Source organism: Musa acuminata, chromosome BXJ1-4, assembly GCF_036884655.1.
Source record: "Musa acuminata AAA Group cultivar baxijiao chromosome BXJ1-4, Cavendish_Baxijiao_AAA, whole genome shotgun sequence".
NCBI lineage: Eukaryota > Viridiplantae > Streptophyta > Magnoliopsida > Zingiberales > Musaceae > Musa > Musa acuminata.
In genome coordinates, this window is record NC_088330.1 from 6,689,792 (window position 1) to 6,710,355 (window position 20,564).

The window sequence follows — 20,564 nt, forward strand, 5'->3', positions numbered from 1 at the left end:
ACCTGATTTCCGTTCTGCTTTTAGGTAGGGTTTCCGGGCTCTTAGATGGGATTTTTTCGTGCTTGAAGTAAGATTTCACGCAACTCTTCCAAGTATGGGCGCCGATGTGGTGCTCACATCTCGTCATTCGGTCAAATTAGGAGAACTCTTGTTAGATTTAAATCGTAGCGTCGGACATGCGACCGATGCCACAGAAGGGAGCATGATCAGATTCCGTGGGTCTAGTTTCTCCTTCTCTTTTTGACTTGCGAGGGACATTGAAGAAACACGTTCCTGCTATCACTGACTTCTGATTCTAACCTGTTCTTTGCGTCGTATGGAACTAGCAAATGTGGAATACAAGGTTAGTGCGACGCTGATGCATGATTGTATCTGCGGATGTCAGGCTGTCGTGCTTGATTTTTCTTCTCAAGGAAGTGGATGGATGTAAAGTTGGGGAAGGCTTTTAAGGCTAGATATCAGTCATCATGCTGCATCAGTTCTTGGAGAACAAGTCGCAGAACTTCCAAGGCTCACCGAAGATGCACCCACTTGAGGAGAGGAACTGAAAACCTTCACTTATCGTTGGTATGAAATTTTTATAACTATAAGATGCGCACGTAATATAGAAATGACTGTATGGAATCTCCCGATGCTAGCAAAGTCTACTCCCATATGAAGGAACTGGCCTAAGGTTCAATCTTCTTCATTTCAGTTGACACACTATTTTTTAGCATTTCTTGGACATCGAAATCCTGTACTCCCATTTCTTTTTGTTATTTCTTTGCCTTGTTTAGACAGCGTAACTAATGTGATCCTTCTATAGAGTAGAATATTGTGGGTTACCTCAAGAAAATAGTTTTTAACTTAAATTTGTAAAATTTTATACAATCAATATATGCATACTTGAATTTGGACTAATGTAGAACCAGTGAGTTTGTAAATGGGTTGCTTACATGGATGAAAATAATATCTTTTGTTTGCCATTTGTGCACTGGTTTTTTACATGTGAAGGTCCTAATGATCTATCTAATCTTTGAAAATGTGATGACTATTGTTTACTTCCTATACTTGTTTATTATAAGGCTGTAGCACAACCTGTATCTAGAATGCTGAGGCTCCTTCATGAGAGTACATTTTAACTCAAATGGCACATCTTGTTTATCTTTCCCTAAATTATTTTAGTTTCAAATTTGGATCCATTTGGATGCAATGAGAGGGTTGTACAGGGGCAAGAATATACATGATTCATTTGCCAGTTGTAGTCCTAGTTTTTCACTTCAATCAAGGTTATTAATATTGATCTGCTTTATTCTGAAAATTGTTGTCTCATCTTAGCTTAAATGTGACTCCATTGGTACATGATGAGAACTCTTTAGTCTTTCAGCAGGTCAGTTGCTTAATAATTTGGTATTCTTTTAATACTAGTTATTGCTTTAGGATGAATACATGGGAGAAAATTAGAGAAAGTTGTGTGTGAATTATTTTTAAATCTCATGTAGACATTATATTTTAAAATTTTAGAATGTTCATCATTTTTCTGGAATAAACAAATAGATTGGCGTATTGGATTTGGACCCACATCATGGTATCATGTGATGGCGACTTACAGAAATTTGTGTTGATACAGAACCACATAATGGTGTTGACCTACAACATAGTCTTTGATAGAGCAATAGGTAACACAAAGTGCCCATGAGGGAAGTAATGCATAATTTTTCTAGGGCCCATATGTTTTGAGGCCATGCAGCAAGGTCCTCATGTAATCTGTGCATAATTTTTCTAGTGCCCATAATTTACCCTTGTTCAGTTCCTCTTCAGCTCACAACATTACCATGAAACATGCAACTGTCCAGCACAAGTTGGACAGAGTGTAAAATGCTAATCAGTGCATAATCCTACATGTAATTGCAGGTATCATGCTGTCACCACTCATCTGCGCTTAGCTGTAGGTGCATTGCTAGTCTATGATGTAACAAGATGTGCTACACTTGGAAACATTGAGCTGACTTAGGCACAGATCCAAATATAGTTGTGATGCTCATCACAAACAAGTCATAGTTCCATCACCTTGTTTCTTTTCTACTGAAAATGACATGGCTTATTCAGAGAGGGAATCTTTGCATTTCATGGAAACTTCTGCACCAGAAGCAATGAATGTGCATAATGCATTTCAGAGGCTTGGACTCAAATTTACCATATTGTGTGAGCAAGAAGGCAGTTAAGGCATGTGATGATGCATCATCTGCAATCCTAATAAAGGAGAGGGGATAAAAATGAAACATGATGTTTCTCCAGTAAAATAAGTTGGCTGCTGCTCAAGTTAGGTGATGGTTAATTGTGATTGCTTAAGTTGTGTTTTTAATGCCTGTGCACTTTTCCATACAACACTAGAATGCCTTTGTTTCTTTTATTTAAACTCTTTATTTTGAATTACCTTAATACCTTTTATTGAAAATCAACATCAAATCCTTCCCCTGACAATTCCAGCTAAAGTCGCTAACTTAGCATGTTGTATATAGTTCATTATAAACTAAGGAACTTACAATACTTTGCAAATTTGCTAAACATATGGTTTCTCATTGTAGCTTCTTGGAAATCATGGATTTGACAACACTAATTAGTGTCATTTGTGAACGCGAAGTTACATGACATTAGATGGTAAGCTGTACTGCATTAATTTGTGCTGTACATAACAATTTCTCTCAGTGTTTCTCTTAAGGACTTTGGTGGGATATGTGAATATTGCAGTTAGAAGTGCTGAACACAGTATTTTGCAGTAGTGATGAAATTGTTGGGGTGGATTTGAGGTTGAATTTGTGCAAAGTGCATATCAACACTAGATCATAAAAACTGAAAATGTTTTCTTATATAGATCTTGAGATATTGTAGAAGTTGGATACTATCGATCATTCCATAATTATGCATTTTTGCTATTTAAATCTGAAGTTTTTCTTTCAATATGGTGGCAAGGGCTAACAAAGTATTCTGTAAGAAAATAATGATAAATCTTTAGTTGGCTTTCCAACTATGCAGTTGGGTACGAGACCGATTTATGTTTAAGCCACATCATCCTCTCTCATGTGCAAGCTGGATTAGGTTGATGCGTTGATCCAAGTGCAAGTTAAAGCAAACAAATGAGACAGGATCTATTGATTTAAGGCTTACAAAAGCTTAAGCTGTTAGAAGATATACCATTTTATATTTAAAATTTAACATCCATGCTGATATGCAAGCCAGATTAGGCTTAACATGTAAACCCAAGTGTAAGTTAATGGTGCAAGCTCAACTTAGTAGATGAGGCAGGATGTTCTGATTTATAGACATAACAGTTTTGGAAACATTAGGCCAAGCCTAACATGTAGAACTTGAATTAAATAGGAAAGATATTGTGTTGCATGGCTTGGAGACAGACATACTACCTTCTGCACTAATATCATGATAAACTTTTACTTGATTTAGGTTAAGCTATTAGGAAAGAGATCAATTTTTATGTAAAATTTAACAAATAGCCTGTTATAGAATGCTAAAAATCACAAGCATGAACTTATGGACCATGGAGTAGCATTGGAATGTTTTGTGCAGTGAAGAACGAATTGCTGATTTGTAAGTCTGTATCATTCATTTTCCACAAAAGTCACTCTATAAAAACAAACTATGAAAAATCAACGAGACTAGTGATCTTTATGCATAAGCTGTCCATAGATTGAATTTAAAATCTGGATTGATTGTTCATTAACTTTCAACTTTTTTGTTGTATTATCAGCTAGAATCTACATGCTGTAAGGATTCTTTTTATCGAAATATGCTTTGTTTCCTGTACAATCACCTGTCTTGTATATGCTGTAGATTATAGCAGTACCATGAGGTCAAAATCTCAAAAATGTATAAATTAGGGGCAGAAATGGAACCAAGTATCAGATCATCTAGCAAGGATTTTCATTAGAAAATTCTCAATATAGGATACTGTTACAGGTGAATTTGGTATTTGATGTTTCATATTTGTTCCTTTGAAAAATAAATTCTTTTGTTTGATGAGAGTGGGAGTTGAATTCTTGCCCTTTCAAAATGTGGTTCTGATTGAAACATGATGGGGTAGTTTTGCAGGTGCAAAATGTTATCATGCTTATGTTTTCAGAGCTATTTGGCAAAGAGCCCTACCATGGAGCAGCATCTCGCTCATGATAAAGACCTGATGAGCCAAGGAATCGTCATGAAAATATCAACAACCTGTTCATTAGCCATTTCTGGATCCGTTTGGTGATACAGAATTTTCGTTGGCTGGATTCTTTATGTCAAAGTGTGCTTTCTCGTGATATTTGGTTGACATGGATATGGCAAAAATAAGTTTGTTCAGACTCGGTCGTGATAGTTGAGGTTTGGTCATGGTTGATTTGGAGAACAGGCAGGAAAATTACCATCACCGGAAGATAATGACTACGACTATGCCCTTAAGATCAAGACATGCTGAACATCCAGATTTACATTAGGCCTGAGCATGAAACTTGAACGGTGATGAGACTAGTAGCAGCGTTTGAATGGAGTCTGAGCTGGGAGATGCCCACTCTTTGTCAAGGATGGAATGGCACTCCACATTTGTCCCTTCGTAGCAGCTGGAGGAAATTAAATGGTCCTTAGTGGAGACACTCTTTGTCTTCTTCCGGTAGCTTTTGTTTCCTCCCTTTCCTACAAGGCTGCTGCCTCTCTTAGGGAAGAGATTTCATCTGCTCCTGCTTCTACGGAGTTCATCTAGTACAGAAGAATGGCAGACAGATAGAATTAAAGTCGATTTCAGGTACCTCAGTTTTTTCCAGAAGTTTGAGTTCAAGCAGAGTTTAATTATTGGATAGGAAAGTGAGATTTTATGGCGTGTAGCAAAATATTATATTGCTTGTTGGGCTCTCACAGGAAACCCAATCAGGTCGCACCACATCAGCACTGCCCATGCGTTAGGGCACCATGCAGGGCCCCACGTGATTTAAGTTGGGATGGTGAGATGGCAGCATCCATCTTGCGTCCGCTGTCCAAGAATGCATCTCACAAATGCAGCTGAAGTGACGGAGACAAGGATGTTTATCTAATCGGGTACCATTTCTTTGGTGTTATCTTCTCACCTCCTGTCACTGTACGTGCTTCATTTGTTTGCTTTTGAATCGTCATGCCTTTGCCCTGCGCCTCAAGCTACATCCCATTATTATTTAGTATAAGCACATGGATGACCTCGTTAGCATAAACAAGTGTTGTTCTACCAGCTTTCATCAATAATCTATCCTTTGCTGACGCCCATGGTGACACCTTTTCCAGCTGAACCTTGATGGTTTGATTAGGCTCAGGGAATCATACAGCTCAGCTTCGAGATGTTCGTTGCCGCCCATGGGAAAAGTCCGAGTGCTCCTGACTGTAGCAGTGGATAAGGAAGTGCTTGTGAACAAGCAAACAATTATAATGGGAGAGCAAAAAGGGTCTCCACGCAGTGGCTACTGAAACCTGAAAGGTTGATCCTAACACTCGTAGATTGATGGGTCCAAATGTTCAATTATTTCCTTCTTCTCTAATTAATTTTCTATTATTTTTATACATCACCTTTCCCATGGACGATTCCAAAATAAGCATATGTATAACAGGAATTCATTATTGGAGCCAACAACGTGTAGGTAAAAAAGATAAAAAGAGGGAAGAAGCCGGAAAAGGGGAAAAGAAATCAAGAAGAGGACGATCTATGTACGTTAACTACAAAGGAAGGAAGATCCGCCAATCGTACGCCGCACGGCTGCTCTTCTCGATCGGATCGACGGCGGGGGTGACCGTCACCCGGTGGTCCCCAGCCACGACGCCGGCACCAGCCCCCGGCGGAGCACCACCGAATACTCCGGCAGTTCTCCGAGCCCGGCGAACAGCGAGTCCTCCTCGCCCCCCCCGCCTCCCCCCGCGGCCTGCTCCTCCAGTTCCTCGGGCAGCGCGGCCGCGGCCCCGGCGAAGATGACCGACCCGTAGAGCAGCTCGTGGGAGTTATCGACGGAGGGGGAGGCCGAGGGCGTGAAGCAGACGTCGGCAAACCACGGGAAGCCGCCACGCGCGTCGACCGTGAGCGCCGACTCCTCCTCTGCGATCGGATCGGAGAATTTCTCGTCGCGCTCCGCGGAGTCCGGCGTGCCGGATTGGCCCAGCTGCTCCTCGGGTCGTGCCGCGGCGTGCTTGTGGTGGTGGTTCCTGGGGACCGGCCAGGTGTGGTTGTGCTCGAAGGAGTAGGTAACCACGATCACGGCTGGGTCGACGCGGCTCCGCTCCACCTGCTTCCTCGCCGGGCACCCCTTGGAGCTGCTGCACCTGTAGTAACCCCTGCACGTCCCGTCAAAATCACCAGATCGGTTTCATCTTCTTCTCCATCTCCCTTGTGCTTCTTTCTAGTGCCATATAGCTGTAAAAAAAAAAAAAGAAAATACGTACAAACCTGGGATAAGGTGAACCTTTAATAGGCTTCTGGCCGTACTTCCTCCAGGTCCACGAATCCGGTGGCGGAGCCCCCTCGCCGCCGCCCTTCGCCTCGCTGATCGGCATCGTCACCACCCGCTTCTGCACCGCCCGCCGGCTGTTCATCCACGATCCCAGTTTAATGCCAGTAAATCAAGAACACTAAGAAGGGCACGGAACAAGAATCGAATAGCTGTCGAAGGAGAAGAAGGATCCACCATCTCTTGGGACATGGAGCCGAAGACCGGACGGGCTGCGAGTCGTCGGTCGATCCAGCTGACACCGGCCTCCCATCGTTGGCCTCGGATGCGTCCCCGACCTCGTCCGCCTCGGATGCGCCGGGCTCGTTGCTGCAGCTCCCGGTCATTACGATCCACGAAGAAGCAAAATAATTAAAGCTGTACCAACTATATGCTCCGCAGCTGATCCTCCAAGGCAAGCACTCAATCACTCACTTTGCTCGAACCGGACAAGAGAGCTTTGCACCAACATGGCACAAAAGAGCTTTCTTGGGGAATGGATAGAGGAAGAAGAGAAACGGGGAGAGGTGAAGGGTGTTGGGTGGAGGAGCAGATGGGGACAGGATGCAGTTCTAGTAGTCATCGCAGGCGCACATCCAAGCTATTAAAAAAGCACATAATGGCCGGGTCGCCTGGGCTAGACTTTGTCTACGAGTTGCTCGCCATGACTGCACGGGGAGAGGAAGAGGATGAAGCGATGTGGGGGCACATAACTCCACCTAAACTACTGAAAGAGGCCCGTCCCCACCATCATGCCAATATATTAGTGGTAGCAGCCCCAGCCATGCCCTTCTATTATTGAAGCGATGAGATCCGGAACATGAGGGAGGCGAGCTTCACGATGGCAACTTGCTTTTGCTAATCATCTTCTCTTTTCACAGCTATTTCGTCTTGAGGATAAGTTCCCCATCTGCTATTGGTCAGTCGGGATGCCGTGGGACCCGGTGAATCCATCGCCCTCGAGTCACCTTCATCTAGAAAGCCTGGAGTCTGGACCCTGTCTGAGCTCACACAGGTACGCAAATCTTCCTTGCCATTTGCCTTGGTGCATAAGAAACTTGGCCTTTTTTTTCTTTCTTCTTCACGTCAGCGATGGGTTTAATTATAAATCAAGCGGCTCATTCCCGCTCCCGGCCGTATTATTATTATTATTATTATTATTATTATGCCAACGTGGCCAGCGCTGTATCTATTTGACAAAAGCGACATTTGGTATTGTCAAGCGGAAAGTCAACGCAACTGCCGGTGCTAAAGAGCCACTTAGATTCTATTCAATGAGTGGGAAGAATCAGATCGATGGCTGATGGAAGGCACCGTATGACCTCAATCTCTCTGATCGGTCGTCAAGTCTAATCGTATCACTTCCACTTTTTGAGGTGGTTTCCGCCAATACCTTGGAAAGTAAATCCTACCCAAACATGGCTTTAATCGTACACGCATATCCTAATTCCCACTTCATTGGGCCGACACGAGATGAGGAGCATCCCACACGCGCGATAGCAATCTCTACCAAATGGCCGCCTCGTCGCGTTAAACACGTTTCGTCGTCGTCATGCTTCTACTTTTCCGAGAAGGAAAAGGGCAAATACTGGAGACCCCACAAGTCTATTCTACGTCGATCCAATGTTCTTCTCGTTAATATTTTCCTCCATTGGTCGCTCTCTACCGTTCCGATGTCGACACCCATAGATTGACTTGCTCGAGATTTCTCATGCACGCATGGATTGACTAAAACCCATCGGATGGGTTAGAAAACATGTTGTTACAAGTCATTCAAAGTATGCAACGCCGGAAAATAACTATACACGATTCCAAGTTGCTCAACTTGTGCTACGCATGAAATAAAAGGAACGAATTGTTATTTTAATTTTGTCATTATATCTCATCTACGCGAGTTTTTCTATCCATACGTTATAACAGTTAACATTCGATACATATGTCGGTCGTTATTTTTCCTTGTTATATTCAAATAATGCGATGGCTACAGAGCAGGGCGTAGGACCGACCTTTCGGAGTCCAAAAAACATCTACTCCGAACTCTACCCGAATAACTTCCTGTTACTTGTTGGCTCACACGTAACCTACTGCGGGGGCCACATGGGATCATAAGGTTTTGGGGAGAGATTCTGAGTAGACGAAACATTATGCGACCTTTATTTTGTAGTACGAGTCACGTGCCAATTGAACCGTTGTGACTTCGAAGAAGAAGCAGTCGCTCGATTCAAACCGCGAGTGGCCTCCGCCTCCCTCCTCGGGTCCTTCATCTCGTCGTCGTTGCTGCAGCTTCCTGTGGAGACTCCACCATGGTCGAGGGTGACGAGGTGGTCTTCCCCACCTGGGACTCTCTTTGGTTCTTCGCCAACATGCTTTCGCCTCCCTCTCCCGTTCCCAAGAGCGCAGATATATCTTACCCATGTGTGCAGCAAGAGAAAGACTGTACTCCCGCAGCAGATAGATGCCAAGAATCAGAAGCAGGAACCACCGGACAAGCAGGAATCAGCGAAGCAGGAGCCTACAACACCACGGAACACAGGAGGAAGCAGGGGAAGAAGAGAAGAAATCAGAGATTTTGCTGCAAGGAGAAGGAGCAGGTCAAGGATTCGGAAGAACTGGAAGTGTGGTTGCGTGGACTGAGGTCGAATGGCGGAGTGCTTACGGCGAGCCGGAGCTGCGGTCGATTCGCGCACTGTGATGGGAATGTCAGGCTTCGTCGTTGCGGTATGCCTCCTCTTGCTGATGGCCTGGCCATGAAGCAGCACCTCAAGTCATGGGCTCATGCGGTTGCCTGCGCTGTTAGATAACTCATTAAGACGCAGTTCCTCCTTTGATCGATTGTAGCAGAATTCTTCTTCTTCTTCTTCTTCGTTGCCTGCTGCTAACTTTCTCATTGTTGTTTGTGGCCTTCGTTGGCTTCGCTGTGCTTTGATAATGGTGCTGCGTCTCTCTATTGACATCTATTGGCTGATAGAAGATTGTGTAGATTGGTTCTTTCAGTGAGATGGAGAGACTCCCCTATTCCAATTCGCATTGTTCATATCGAACACAAATGAATCGCTGAAGTGAATCAAATATAACCCAAAAGCATGCCATGTGTTATGTTGCAATTGGGCCGTGCACGGGTCCACACACACACACATATATATATATATATATATATATATATATATATATATATATATATATATATATATATATATATATATATATATATATATATATATATATATATAATGGAAGAAGGGTTTCCCTGGGAATTCAAACACCACCGACTAGGAGGCCCGCGCGATGCCCTCCACCACCACCAGCGCCGGCGGTGACCATGGCGGCGGCGACGAAAAATCGAAGGACACCCCAGTGGCTGCGAAGACCATCGGTTTCCTGGTTGTCTTTGGCATCGCCGCGAGCATCGCCAAGGCCCTTTTGACGAAGCCGAACCCTCATCCCCAGCGGCCTCGAGGCCCCCGCATGGGCTTCTCCAATGTAGCGCCGTCCTTTCACTCGACTTGTTCTCCTCCGTATTACTGGTCTCACTCCCTTTATTCTCCTCTTTAGAGAGCGGTCTCCGGCGACGGATGGGGCGATGGGCCCTCCTCGGCTCGGACAGTGGTGATAGCAAAGGGGGACACGCTTTGGGGTCTGTCCAAAACATATGGGGCAAGATCTCTCTTCATTATTCTCGGCGACATGGAAATCTCTATGTGAATTTAATGTTTGAAGTGTCTGGTGTTTTAGGCCACCGTCGATGCGATCAGAGAAGCAAATGGGATCACCGGAAACAAGATCTACGCCGGAAAGAAGCTGATCATCCCCTGACTGACCTCAATCTCTCTGTTTCGGTGACCTCTTTAACCTCCTCTTCTTTTAGCTTCGTAGTGGGTTTTATGCTTGAGTAGATGCAGCCCATGTTTGTTGTTGTATTGGTGAACTGTACTACTACTACTACAACATGATTCTATGACTGCTTGTGAGAGAAAGAAGTAGCGATCCATAAGACTCGTTGAAGTTGAGAACAAGGAATTAGGTTAGTTAATTAAGCACTTCAGCTGAGAAGTAGACTGGAATCTCTATTGTGGATTAATTGCTTTGGAACTGTTTGATCTGTAGAATCTCAGGGAAATGCTGCAGCAGCATGTTTGGTGTATCTAAGATGTAGTCCATGACTAACATTGTTTTGTTTTATTTTGAGGTAACATCAAACAGATAATGTTTCCCTTGGTTTAGATCTCATCACTTCATCCCTGTGCTACCACATTCTTTGATCAATGATTGAAATGTATGTCACATTCGAGAATGTTGCAACCTAGTCTCTTGAATCAACAGTTGGTACAGTCAGGTTCTCAGGTTCACTGCTTTGAGTACCAACATCATTACATTTGCAGTTTATGATTGTCTTTGTTAGATTATATGATCCTATCTAATTAGGTAAGATATATTATATATATAATTACATTCTAATTATGATTATCGACTAATAAAAAGAAAATCCAATTATGATATGATTCCTTAGGTGATGACCTTGATGGAAGGGACTCTCCTAATCATCATCTTAGACCTTCTACTCTTGTCTATAAAGGGATATAATCTCAGAAGGACCATATATCAGTTATTGAGAGATATAGATCTGTTCTCATCTCTTCTTGTCCCTAATCCATCACTCATAACGATTCTGTGAAGAACAGGAAGAGAGGAGAAGGCGAGTTTAGTTTTACTTGCAGATCGACATTACTGTCGCTTTCGGATCTGACAATGATGCACCTACAGATCAGATAGAGGTTTTTTGAATGACATCGAAAGGTAGGCAACGTAAATTTGATCTATCGTTATTTGATTTTAATTTCTAGTATTAAAGTTTTTCGTATAATAGCATAATCACGATTTTTATGCTTATAATTGATATCAGAGTCATGTTTTTAAAATCAAATATGTTATATTTGTTTATTAGCACCCTTTGCTTGCGAAAAGGTGTTATTTAGTTTTTATTTATAATCCATGAACGATCCGTTTGTATTGTCGATATGTTTTTTATCTAGTTCGTCCTATCGTCTGTTTACGGGCGATGTGAGGTTTCTCGTATTTGATCGATGGACCACTGTCGACAGCTTGATGTCGATGATAGTATTGCTGGGGGTGGTGGCTTCCGGTGGTTGTCAACCCAATCGTGGGGAGCGATTGTGTACAGGTGCTACTGTACACAGCGGAAGCGTCGTGAGGTGTGGTAGTCGACGATGGTTGTATGCACGGATGCTTATGTGCAATAGTCTTACGACGGTTGGCTTGCCTTAGTCGTAGGCGGCTATAGTAGTGTCGTTGCCTACGTGACTTTTGCTAGTCGCAACCCGTGTCAACATGATGTTGATGGTCACGATTCCCAATGGTGATGGTGCGGGCGCATATTGTGCAGTGGTGGAAGCTGTCGCAGATGCTTGGGCATTGTGGAAAGGGGTCGTTGTGGAAAAGGGAATGGTGGCGGTGGCTGGTGAGCTGTGTCACCAGCCGGCTGTGGGTGCCAATGCTGGCAGCAACTATACTCCATGTCATGAGCTAGCAAGTGTAAACTTCATAGTGTTTGGGTTTATGAGAACCTGTGATGACCACTCAGCGGGGAGCTTTATGACTCTGCACATTTGGTATTCTGCAACGTAAATTATGTGAACCGTTTCGATCAATATTTTTCAGGTCACATTTTATTGCAAATGAATGAATGATTGGCCAAATTTTGCTTAAGAATCTGCAATGAAGATGATGCCTTTTGTTTGCCGGGTGTTGTTCCTTGTCCTGTGTTCTTTCTTTTCTTTTCCTTTACAGTTTGCCCCTAATTGATGCCTTTTTTTTCCGCATGTTGCAAAACCTTCTTGCAGCTGCATTCTTTAGATGTGAGTGCACGTACACTAATGTCATCAATATTAGCTGATTCTAAACCTTGTCTAATGCTGTTGCTTAAAACGCTCATTTCGTCACCAAACCTTGTCTGCCCATTTCTTCCCTTCAATGACACGGCAAGTAGGTGAGACAGGTACGCTAAAGTATGGTATTTTTCTTCCTGAACAAGGTTTGGTGTTCTGCAATCATCTGAAAGATTACTCAGTGGATTAGATAATGGCAATTCCGCATTAAGATGTGAATATGTCATTGTGTTGGATTGGAATTCGTTTGTTTCTTCATTAAGTTTGCTTCATAAATCAGCTTAACCCAATTAGGCCAAATAAATAATCATTTTCTGTGTTGAGCCAATACCTACGTGGTTATTCGGATCAACAAGAAAGATGAAAGTGAGCGGTTTGATCCACACTCAACTACAATGGAGAAAACAGGCTTCATATTTTATTGCAGGGTTTGTTGCTTTAAGTTCTAAAATAGAAGTTTACTATTCACAATCCCCTTTTTACTATTGATAATAATCCTCTTCTTGTTGATATTATTTTATTATTTATAGTTTTAGTATTAGCGATTTTATGTTTTTTTTTCACAATCCCTTATTTCATCTTCGTTGTCGATGTTATCATCATCAACCTTGCTCGTCACCATGTCCCTTTGATGCTCATCACAAATGTGCTCGTCGGCTCTTTGTTTCTTGTTGATGTTTTGCTTGTTGTTGAAGTTGCTTGATCCAAAAATAAGACGAGAATGATTTGAAAGGGAAAGTTTAAAAAAATTAAAATGAGTTGTAAATATTAAGAAATAATTGCAAATAATAATTTTCTAAAAATAATATGATCTAATTTTAATGGTGTGGCCTTGTCCTTCCTGGTCAGTGAGTTGTGAGAGTTGCGTAGCTAATGTTTGATCCAAGTCCGATTGGAGTTCCATCTATCCACCATTTGGTACTAATTGGGCTTCAAACGTGTCGTTGAGATTTAAGGAGGTTGCTTTACTCATGACCTAATTCGTCCGGTGTTTGCGAACACAAGAAAGCGTACTGTGCGAGACCGTCCCAACCCCTCATCCTTGCCGAGCGTTTGCGTGCCGTTGCACGCCACGACCTCGTTGTTCCCTCAACTAAATCTCCCAGCGACTTCACCAACAACACGTTGGGGGGTATGCAATCCGCCTTGCTTTGTTCCTCCCGTTTCTGACCGTGGTCTCTATCTAATTCGCTGGTGCCAAGCGCGGTACGCTTCTCTGGTTTTGCTGGGGACGTGTGATTCGTGCTACTTTTGATTGTTTTTTTCTTGGGGTATCGACTAAAGGGGTTCAGCTTGTTGACCTGGTACGAGGAGGAAGAGGAGCAGCAGCAGCCCTAACACTTGCTCGCTGCTGAGATCTCTTCCCCTCTCTCTCTCTCTCTCTCTCTCTCTCTCTCTCTCTCTCTCTCGTTTTGGAGGCACGATCGGAAGCCGCCGTAGTTATCACCGCCGCCGGTGGTCTCTACCTTCCGATCACCTTCACTTTCCGTAGCAATTTGACAGTCTGATCGGATCAGTCTGCATGCGATTTTGAAACTCGAAGCAATCCCACCTCCATCGTCCTTTCCACAAGAAATCCGATATCACTATATACGGTCTTTATTAGTTATCTTCATGGTAGCCAACGTCATCTGCTACCGTGTTAAAAGTTGATTGTTTTCGGCTGTTTCTATGTCTTTTCCATGTATAGTTTGTTCTTATCTGTTAATTAGTTCGTGCTCTCTCTCTCTCTCTCTCTTCTTATGTTCCAAATTTACTATATTTTCTTTCATTTTAAAATGCTATAATTTGTAGACGCAAAAAATATGTCCATTAACTTGGAGATCTGCTCACTATCGCGTTGTCTATCCATTAGCAGTTTCCATATTTATCTTTTGGTAACAAATACAGCTGATGCCGTGGATGCCCACATCAGTTTGTTACCGTTGCTGAAGTATAATTGTATTGTAACTGTTCCTTGAAGTAGTTATATATTTCAATATGCTACAATTGTCTGAATATTATTTAAAAATCATATCCTATATAAGCAAATATATTAGATAAATATATATTCGTTTGATATCTTTGTTCATATTTTTTTCCGTGTAGTTCTTCAGATATGATTTGCCAACTTTTAGTCCAGAAAATACATTTGTTGCCGAAGCCTGAGGTTAAGGATCAGCCTCGGCGTCCTAATTTCTGGCTGTGCACTCTTATGTGCTGTAATTAGCTACATATGAAACTTTCATTTTGTTAGAATATCAGCCTTACATTTTAAAGTCAAGTTTTGTTGATGTGCAGTGTTATCTTTAGAGCATGGTGCAATATTTTCTGTCCATCTTGATGAAATGCTGGATTATGTTCTGAATGTGCATCTACATGTTTAGTTCTTCTACATGCCGGATTCAGTTATTTTTCAGATTTTCTTTTTTACTCTATCTTCTTCCCTGTTGTCTAGGTTCAGCTCAAGATGGCTTGTACTTGAATTTGATTGGGAGGTCCCTTTCCCAGTGCAAGAGGAGTCACATTTGTCTTCTCCATTGTACCATTGGTTCAATGGCAAACATGTGGTTTTACCTCTTGCTATTAGTTTCCATCCAGAACATTGGAGGAACTCAATCAGATTCAACATATTTAATTGGGCTTGGGAGCTATGACATAACAGGACCTGCAGCTGATGTCAATATGATGGGATATGCTAATGCTGAACAGGTTGCTTCTGGTGTCCATTTCAGACTGAAGTCCCGGGCATTTATTGTTGCAGAGCCAGGAGGGAATCGTGTAGTTTTTGTGAATCTTGATGCATGCATGGCATCTCAGCTTGTGACGATTAAAGTCCTTGAGAGACTAAAGTCAAGGTATTCTAGGCTAAATTATCTAAAAAAAGTAGCTACGTTAAGTTCTAATCTCTATGGTGCTCTTTTACTTGGTATTTCTTTTACTTTGTAGAAAAAATATCTTTTTGTTAATGCTGTTTTAAGATTTGGTTTTTCACATTGTTCTCCAAGTTATTTTGCTTTTTTTTTTAAAGTTTTTTGGTTGTTGATCTCTAGTTATAGCACCATTTCAGGATGTATTGATTGTACTGATGTCATTTAGGCTACCCATGAACTGGTGCAAGTTGATAAGAACTATTGGAGTTCTATGAGGGTAAGAGTCTAAGACAGAGTAATTCTTCCTGCTTTATTGGGATATGGAAGTTGCTGCTTTTTTGTTATACCTCAAGTTAGATTGAATTAAATCATCCTAGAGATTCTAGATTATGGTGACAATAGTGTCTATCTATGATTTACAGACACAGGAAATTCAGTGTAAAATTCATGTTGGTTTTCTTTTTGGACCAACTTTGCATACTGATACATGAAGAATGTTTTACTGAATATCATATAAATTTCTTCCTAGCATTCAAATTGAATCTTTTGCTAGGTTTATAGTGCAATGGAGGTGTAATTACTTTCTTGGATATTATATGTGATGATTATTATGCTTAAATCTTTTCATGAATCAAAACGTCTCAAGATTTTAATTTCCATATATTTCCAATCTTATAATGCATCATGGTGTTTCATTTTTGGCAGGTATGGGGACATGTACAATGACAAAAATGTAGCCATCAGTGGGATTCACACTCATGCTGGTCCTGGGGGTTACCTCCAATATGTTGTGTATATTGTAACATCTCTTGGATTTGTAAGGCAATCATTTGATGTCATTGTCGATGGCATCGAGAAAAGCATCATAGAAGCCCATGAAAATCTCCGTCCAGGAAATATCTTTGTCAACAATGGTAGTGGAAGTCTCTCATGTTTTATGATGGGTGTTTAATTTTAATTTTATTAATTGTATCAGTGTAGATTAATCGTAGAAACTGCCAATTTAGGAGTATTAATTTCTTTGGTTTATTTGTTTACCATTACAATTTGTTGAATTATGAAAAATTAGAGTACACATGCTATTTCAAATTAGCCACGAGCAACATGTAAAGGGATCTGCTTGTCTATTTATAATGCAGTTAGTTCTATGATTTTCAGGAGAACTCTTGGATGCTAGCATAAATCGCAGTCCTAGTGCCTACCTTAATAATCCTGCTGCGGAGCGAAGCAAATTCAAGTATGATGTTGACAAAGAAATGACTTTATTGAAGTTTGTAGATGATGAATGGGGTCCCATTGGGAGTTTTAACTGGTTTGCGACTCATGGTACTTCAATGAGTCGTACAAACTCCTTGATAAGTGGCGACAACAAAGGAGCTGCTGCACGTTTTATGGAGGACTGGGCAGAGCAAACGGGTTATGCTAAAGGAAGTGACATTGTCACTGGCGTTAGACATAGTTCACTTCATCGAAGGGTTTCGATGATAATTCCTCAACCACATGAGAACTGTATGTTTTTTATATTCTTTTCATTCTTATAGTCAAAGTATGTAAATTACTTGTTAATATGGTATAGGTACTTTCCCAGTATTTTGACTTTGTTAAGTCATCTTTTGCAGTTCATAAGTTAAGGCAGCTGGCGTCCTCTTTCCTGGCATCAGGTGGAAGGCATTTAGCAAGCTCTGAAAGTGTCTCACAACGAGTCCGAAATGGGCAAGATGGCAAACCGAAATTTGTATCTGCCTTTTGTCAATCAAACTGTGGAGATGTGAGTCCAAATGTTCTCGGGACTTTCTGCATAGATACTGGACTTCCTTGTGATTTCAATCACAGTACCTGCAACGGGAAGAATGAACTTTGCTATGGACGAGGCCCAGGGTATCACTAATTTGCTTTCTGAGTCATTTATGTTAACTTAATTTCAATCAAGTGTTAATCCCTTGGATCTACTTCATTTGTCAGATACCCAGATGAATTTGAAAGCACCAGGATCATTGGTGATAGGCAATTCACGAAGGCTGTTGAACTCTTTGATAAGGCTTCTGAGCAGGTAAAAGGAAAAGTTGACTATCGTCAGACCTACATAGATTTCTCAAAGCTTGAGGTCACACTTCTTTCGAGTGATGGAGGCCAGGAAGTTGTTAAAACATGTCCGGCAGCCATGGGATTTGCTTTTGCTGCAGGAACCACAGATGGTCCTGGAGCGTTTGATTTTAAGCAAGGGGATGACAAGGTTGGTTATAAGGAGTTGGTCATTATTATTTCTCCTCTCTCTCTCTCTCTCTCTCTCTCTCTCTTTCTCTCTGTGCGGTAAAATTGATTACAGAATCTTAATGATGGTTCAGGGTAATCCTTTCTGGAAACTGGTAAGAAATTTGTTGAAAACACCTAGCAAGGAGCAAGTTGCTTGTCAACAGCCAAAGCCGATCTTACTTGACACTGGTGATATGGATCTACCATATGATTGGGCGGTGAGCTTCATATCTACTGAATACAGTAGTCTGTCAATAGACCTAGATCATCATTTATTGAGAAGGAAGATTTAACCTATATACAATTTCCTTCATGTTTCTCTGTGCCTGGACGGCATCCACAACAAAATAAGGCAAAGGATAACATAGTAAGCTACTATTATCTCAGTGAGGATAGTGAGTTGTAAATTCTAAAAAATCGAATACTTTGTCAATAGGGCAATAGTTGTCAATTGGAAGATTGATTTTCATGAGAATTTTAAGGTAGTTTTGTATCTTTCTCCTCTCCCGATGTTTGTTTAGTAACTATTTAATTTTGGATGAAAGATTTTGAGTTGAGATATGTAGATTGGTGCTACTGATATATCAAAAGGACCAAGTATGGACTAACTAAATGCACATTTGTTTTAATCAATAAATTGTCTGTGTCTACTGCATTTTTTTGTGGGATGGTGGCACATTGCACCAATAGTAATCATGCAATAGAGCATTTTGGAACAATTGGTATATTACAATGGCTCTATATCTTCTTGTTCTCTTTCATTATTGATCATCACTGATTTTCTTTTCCCCTCCAGCCCGCGATACTTCCAGTGCAGATAATCCGAATAGGACAGGTGGTCATCCTCTGTGTACCTGGAGGTAGATGCTTAGTTTGCTTTTTTGGCACATTAAAAGGATTTCAAAATTTTATCATCAGCATCTCGGATTGTGTGTATGTGAATAAATTCTCGGTCTATAATTTCTTTTGGCAGTAATGAATCATTTGAAGAACTGTTTCTCTCTTTCATTATTGCTTATATATTTCACATTTTCTTCTTTATAAATGTCAATTATTTTTTATCTTTAAAATCATCATGTATCAGGTGGATTTTAGAGTAGTTATGAATGTTCTGTTATTTCGCATTGCAGAGTTTTCTACAATGGCTGGGAGGCGCCTGCGAGATGCTGTTAGAACAGTACTTACCAGTGATGGCAATGGCGAATTTGATAGTAATGTTCACATTGTTATTGCTGGTCTATCAAACACATACTCTCAATATGTGACAACATATGATGAGTACCTGATCCAAAGATACGAGGTAAAACTTAGTTATGAATCATGAGAGTGTTCACCGTATCATCCATTTTCATACATGTTGCTTTCTGCCTTTATAAGCATAGGCTGCTATCTAGTTTTAAGTTATTTATTTGTTAAAATTTCCTTACGCTTGATTTGTCTTGTTTTTCTTTAGGGTGCATCGACTTTGTACGGTCCCCACACACTCAGTGGTTACATTCAGGAGTTCAAAAAGCTCACGTCTGCTCTCCTGGATGGCAAAATCATCGAATCTGACTTGCAACCTCCTGATCTCTTGGATAAACAGATCAGCTTTCTCCCTCCCGTCGTCATGGACACAACTCCATATGGTGTCAAGTTTGGGGATGTGGGCACCGATGTTCCTGAAAACTCCACGTTCAGGCCAGGTGACATGGTCACTGCAACATTCTGGTCTGCTTGCCCCAGGAATGACCTCCTGACCGAGGGCACATTTTCGCTGGTGGAGATCTTGGACGGCAGCAGTACTTGGGTTCCTGTATACGACGATGACGATTTCAGCTTGCGGTTCAAGTGGTCTAGACCTTCAAGGTTCAGTGCCCATAGCCATGCGACGATAGAGTGGAGGATCCCGGAAACAGTTGCTGCAGGTGTCTACCGACTAAGGCATTTCGGCGCATCAAAGAGTTTGTTTGGGAAAATTCGTCATTTCACTGGCACATCCCGTGCCTTTGTCGTGCTGTAGTCTCATCGCCGGCTTCAACGCTGGACATCAGTATTGCAGGAACTCAAATCACTTGCAGCCATTGAAGTTAACACATACTATTTGCTACACTTGTTTATAAAATCACATCGGTGGCCTGCGGCATCTGATCATATGAATTCAACTATCAGAGTGTTACGTGCATTATGTGTAGTCGAAAGATGAGAGCTGTGATGCTTGTGTTGCATTTGGATGATATTATAGTGCTTGTAAAATATAATATTTTTAAACATCTAAATTAGAAAGATATTAAAACTTTTAATGATTTTCTTGAAATATTTTTTTAAGTTTTTTTTATATTTTGGATGATGCTCTCATTTTCAGTTTTTTTCATTTGCTATCCTCATTTTTTCTTTCAATATCCTACATATCTCTCGCTTCAATCCCATTATTTCTTCGCCTTCTTCACTTTCACTTTGCTTTCATCAAATAGAAAAAATAAATACGAGAGATATCCGAGAAAGACGAATGTTTTCAGGAAAATCATTCTAAGACTTATAAATATAATATTTTTTTCCTAACGATTTCAGCTTGAACGAATTTTTATCCATTCATAATAAACTACTTACGATGGACACAAGAACTCGGTTGGTTAAAGAGATCATTGTTGCATCCAAAAGGCCTAAAAAGATGCCCACATAAAACAATCATCCGAAAGCAATAACGAGCCTACAGTTCATTCGCGGTTGAAGAGTTCATCACCATGCGCGTACGACAGTTCGACTAACTGTGTGCAGACGAAGCAATTCAATGGATCATGTACACCACAGTACCTTCGACTCCGTTAGAAGAGGAAGATCACCATGACCAATGCCATGCAAGTAATGGTAAAAGCAATTCAATGGTCTATAGTTATGCACTATACTCTTTTCGCTTTTTCTCCTCTTCGCAAAAAGGGTCACCCTTTCTTTTTATAGCACCAAAGCCATGCAAGTCAATGTAAGGAACCATTGCCGTGAAATCAAGCAGTCAATCACGAAACTACTATGTTTTTGTTGGAACTCGAATCCTATGCTGGAAGATCTTGGCGAACGCTTTGTTCCAGAAGAACTAACATTATCTACAT

At 41.3% G+C, this 20,564-nt stretch overlaps 3 protein-coding genes and 1 long non-coding RNA gene across 5 annotated transcripts; 3 read left to right on the forward strand and 1 right to left on the reverse strand.

Moving 5' to 3' along the window:
* The first annotated feature begins 5,128 nt into the window (after positions 1–5,128).
* On the forward strand, positions 5,129–9,440 carry LOC135644210 (uncharacterized). The gene is made up of 2 exons (XR_010498440.1): positions 5,129–5,473; positions 5,604–9,440. It is a non-coding gene; the product is annotated as an uncharacterized LOC135644210 (long non-coding RNA).
* Positions 5,594–7,281, reverse strand: LOC103980933 (probable WRKY transcription factor 65). The gene is made up of 3 exons (XM_009397466.3): positions 6,669–7,281; positions 6,431–6,568; positions 5,594–6,318 (listed from the first exon to the last, which is right to left on the reverse strand). Exons 1-3 carry the CDS (start codon positions 6,815–6,817, stop codon positions 5,787–5,789), a joined length of 819 nt encoding a protein of 272 aa, XP_009395741.2. The 5' UTR covers positions 6,818–7,281; the 3' UTR covers positions 5,594–5,786.
* A 277-nt stretch (positions 9,441–9,717) lies between the features above and the next one.
* LOC135672374 (uncharacterized) lies at positions 9,718–12,113 on the forward strand. 2 transcript variants are annotated; one of them, XM_065180840.1, is made up of 3 exons: positions 9,718–9,950; positions 10,023–10,124; positions 10,203–12,113. In XM_065180840.1, the coding sequence occupies exons 1-3, from the start codon at positions 9,756–9,758 to the stop codon at positions 10,281–10,283; spliced, it is 378 nt and encodes a 125-aa protein (XP_065036912.1). In that variant the 5' UTR covers positions 9,718–9,755; the 3' UTR covers positions 10,284–12,113. The 2 variants fall into 2 exon arrangements, with proteins under 2 accessions (XP_065036912.1, XP_065036911.1); XM_065180839.1 differs by having other exon boundaries at positions 10,023–10,104.
* A 1,251-nt stretch (positions 12,114–13,364) lies between these two features.
* On the forward strand, positions 13,365–19,760 carry LOC135644213 (neutral ceramidase-like). Its single transcript, XM_065161684.1, has 10 exons — positions 13,365–13,579; positions 14,811–15,210; positions 15,931–16,139; positions 16,384–16,734; positions 16,845–17,103; positions 17,188–17,458; positions 17,571–17,696; positions 18,275–18,338; positions 18,609–18,778; positions 18,932–19,760. Exons 2-10 carry the CDS (start codon positions 14,909–14,911, stop codon positions 19,478–19,480), a joined length of 2,301 nt encoding a protein of 766 aa, XP_065017756.1. The 5' UTR covers positions 13,365–13,579; positions 14,811–14,908; the 3' UTR covers positions 19,481–19,760.
* The last annotated feature ends 804 nt before the right edge of the window (positions 19,761–20,564 follow it).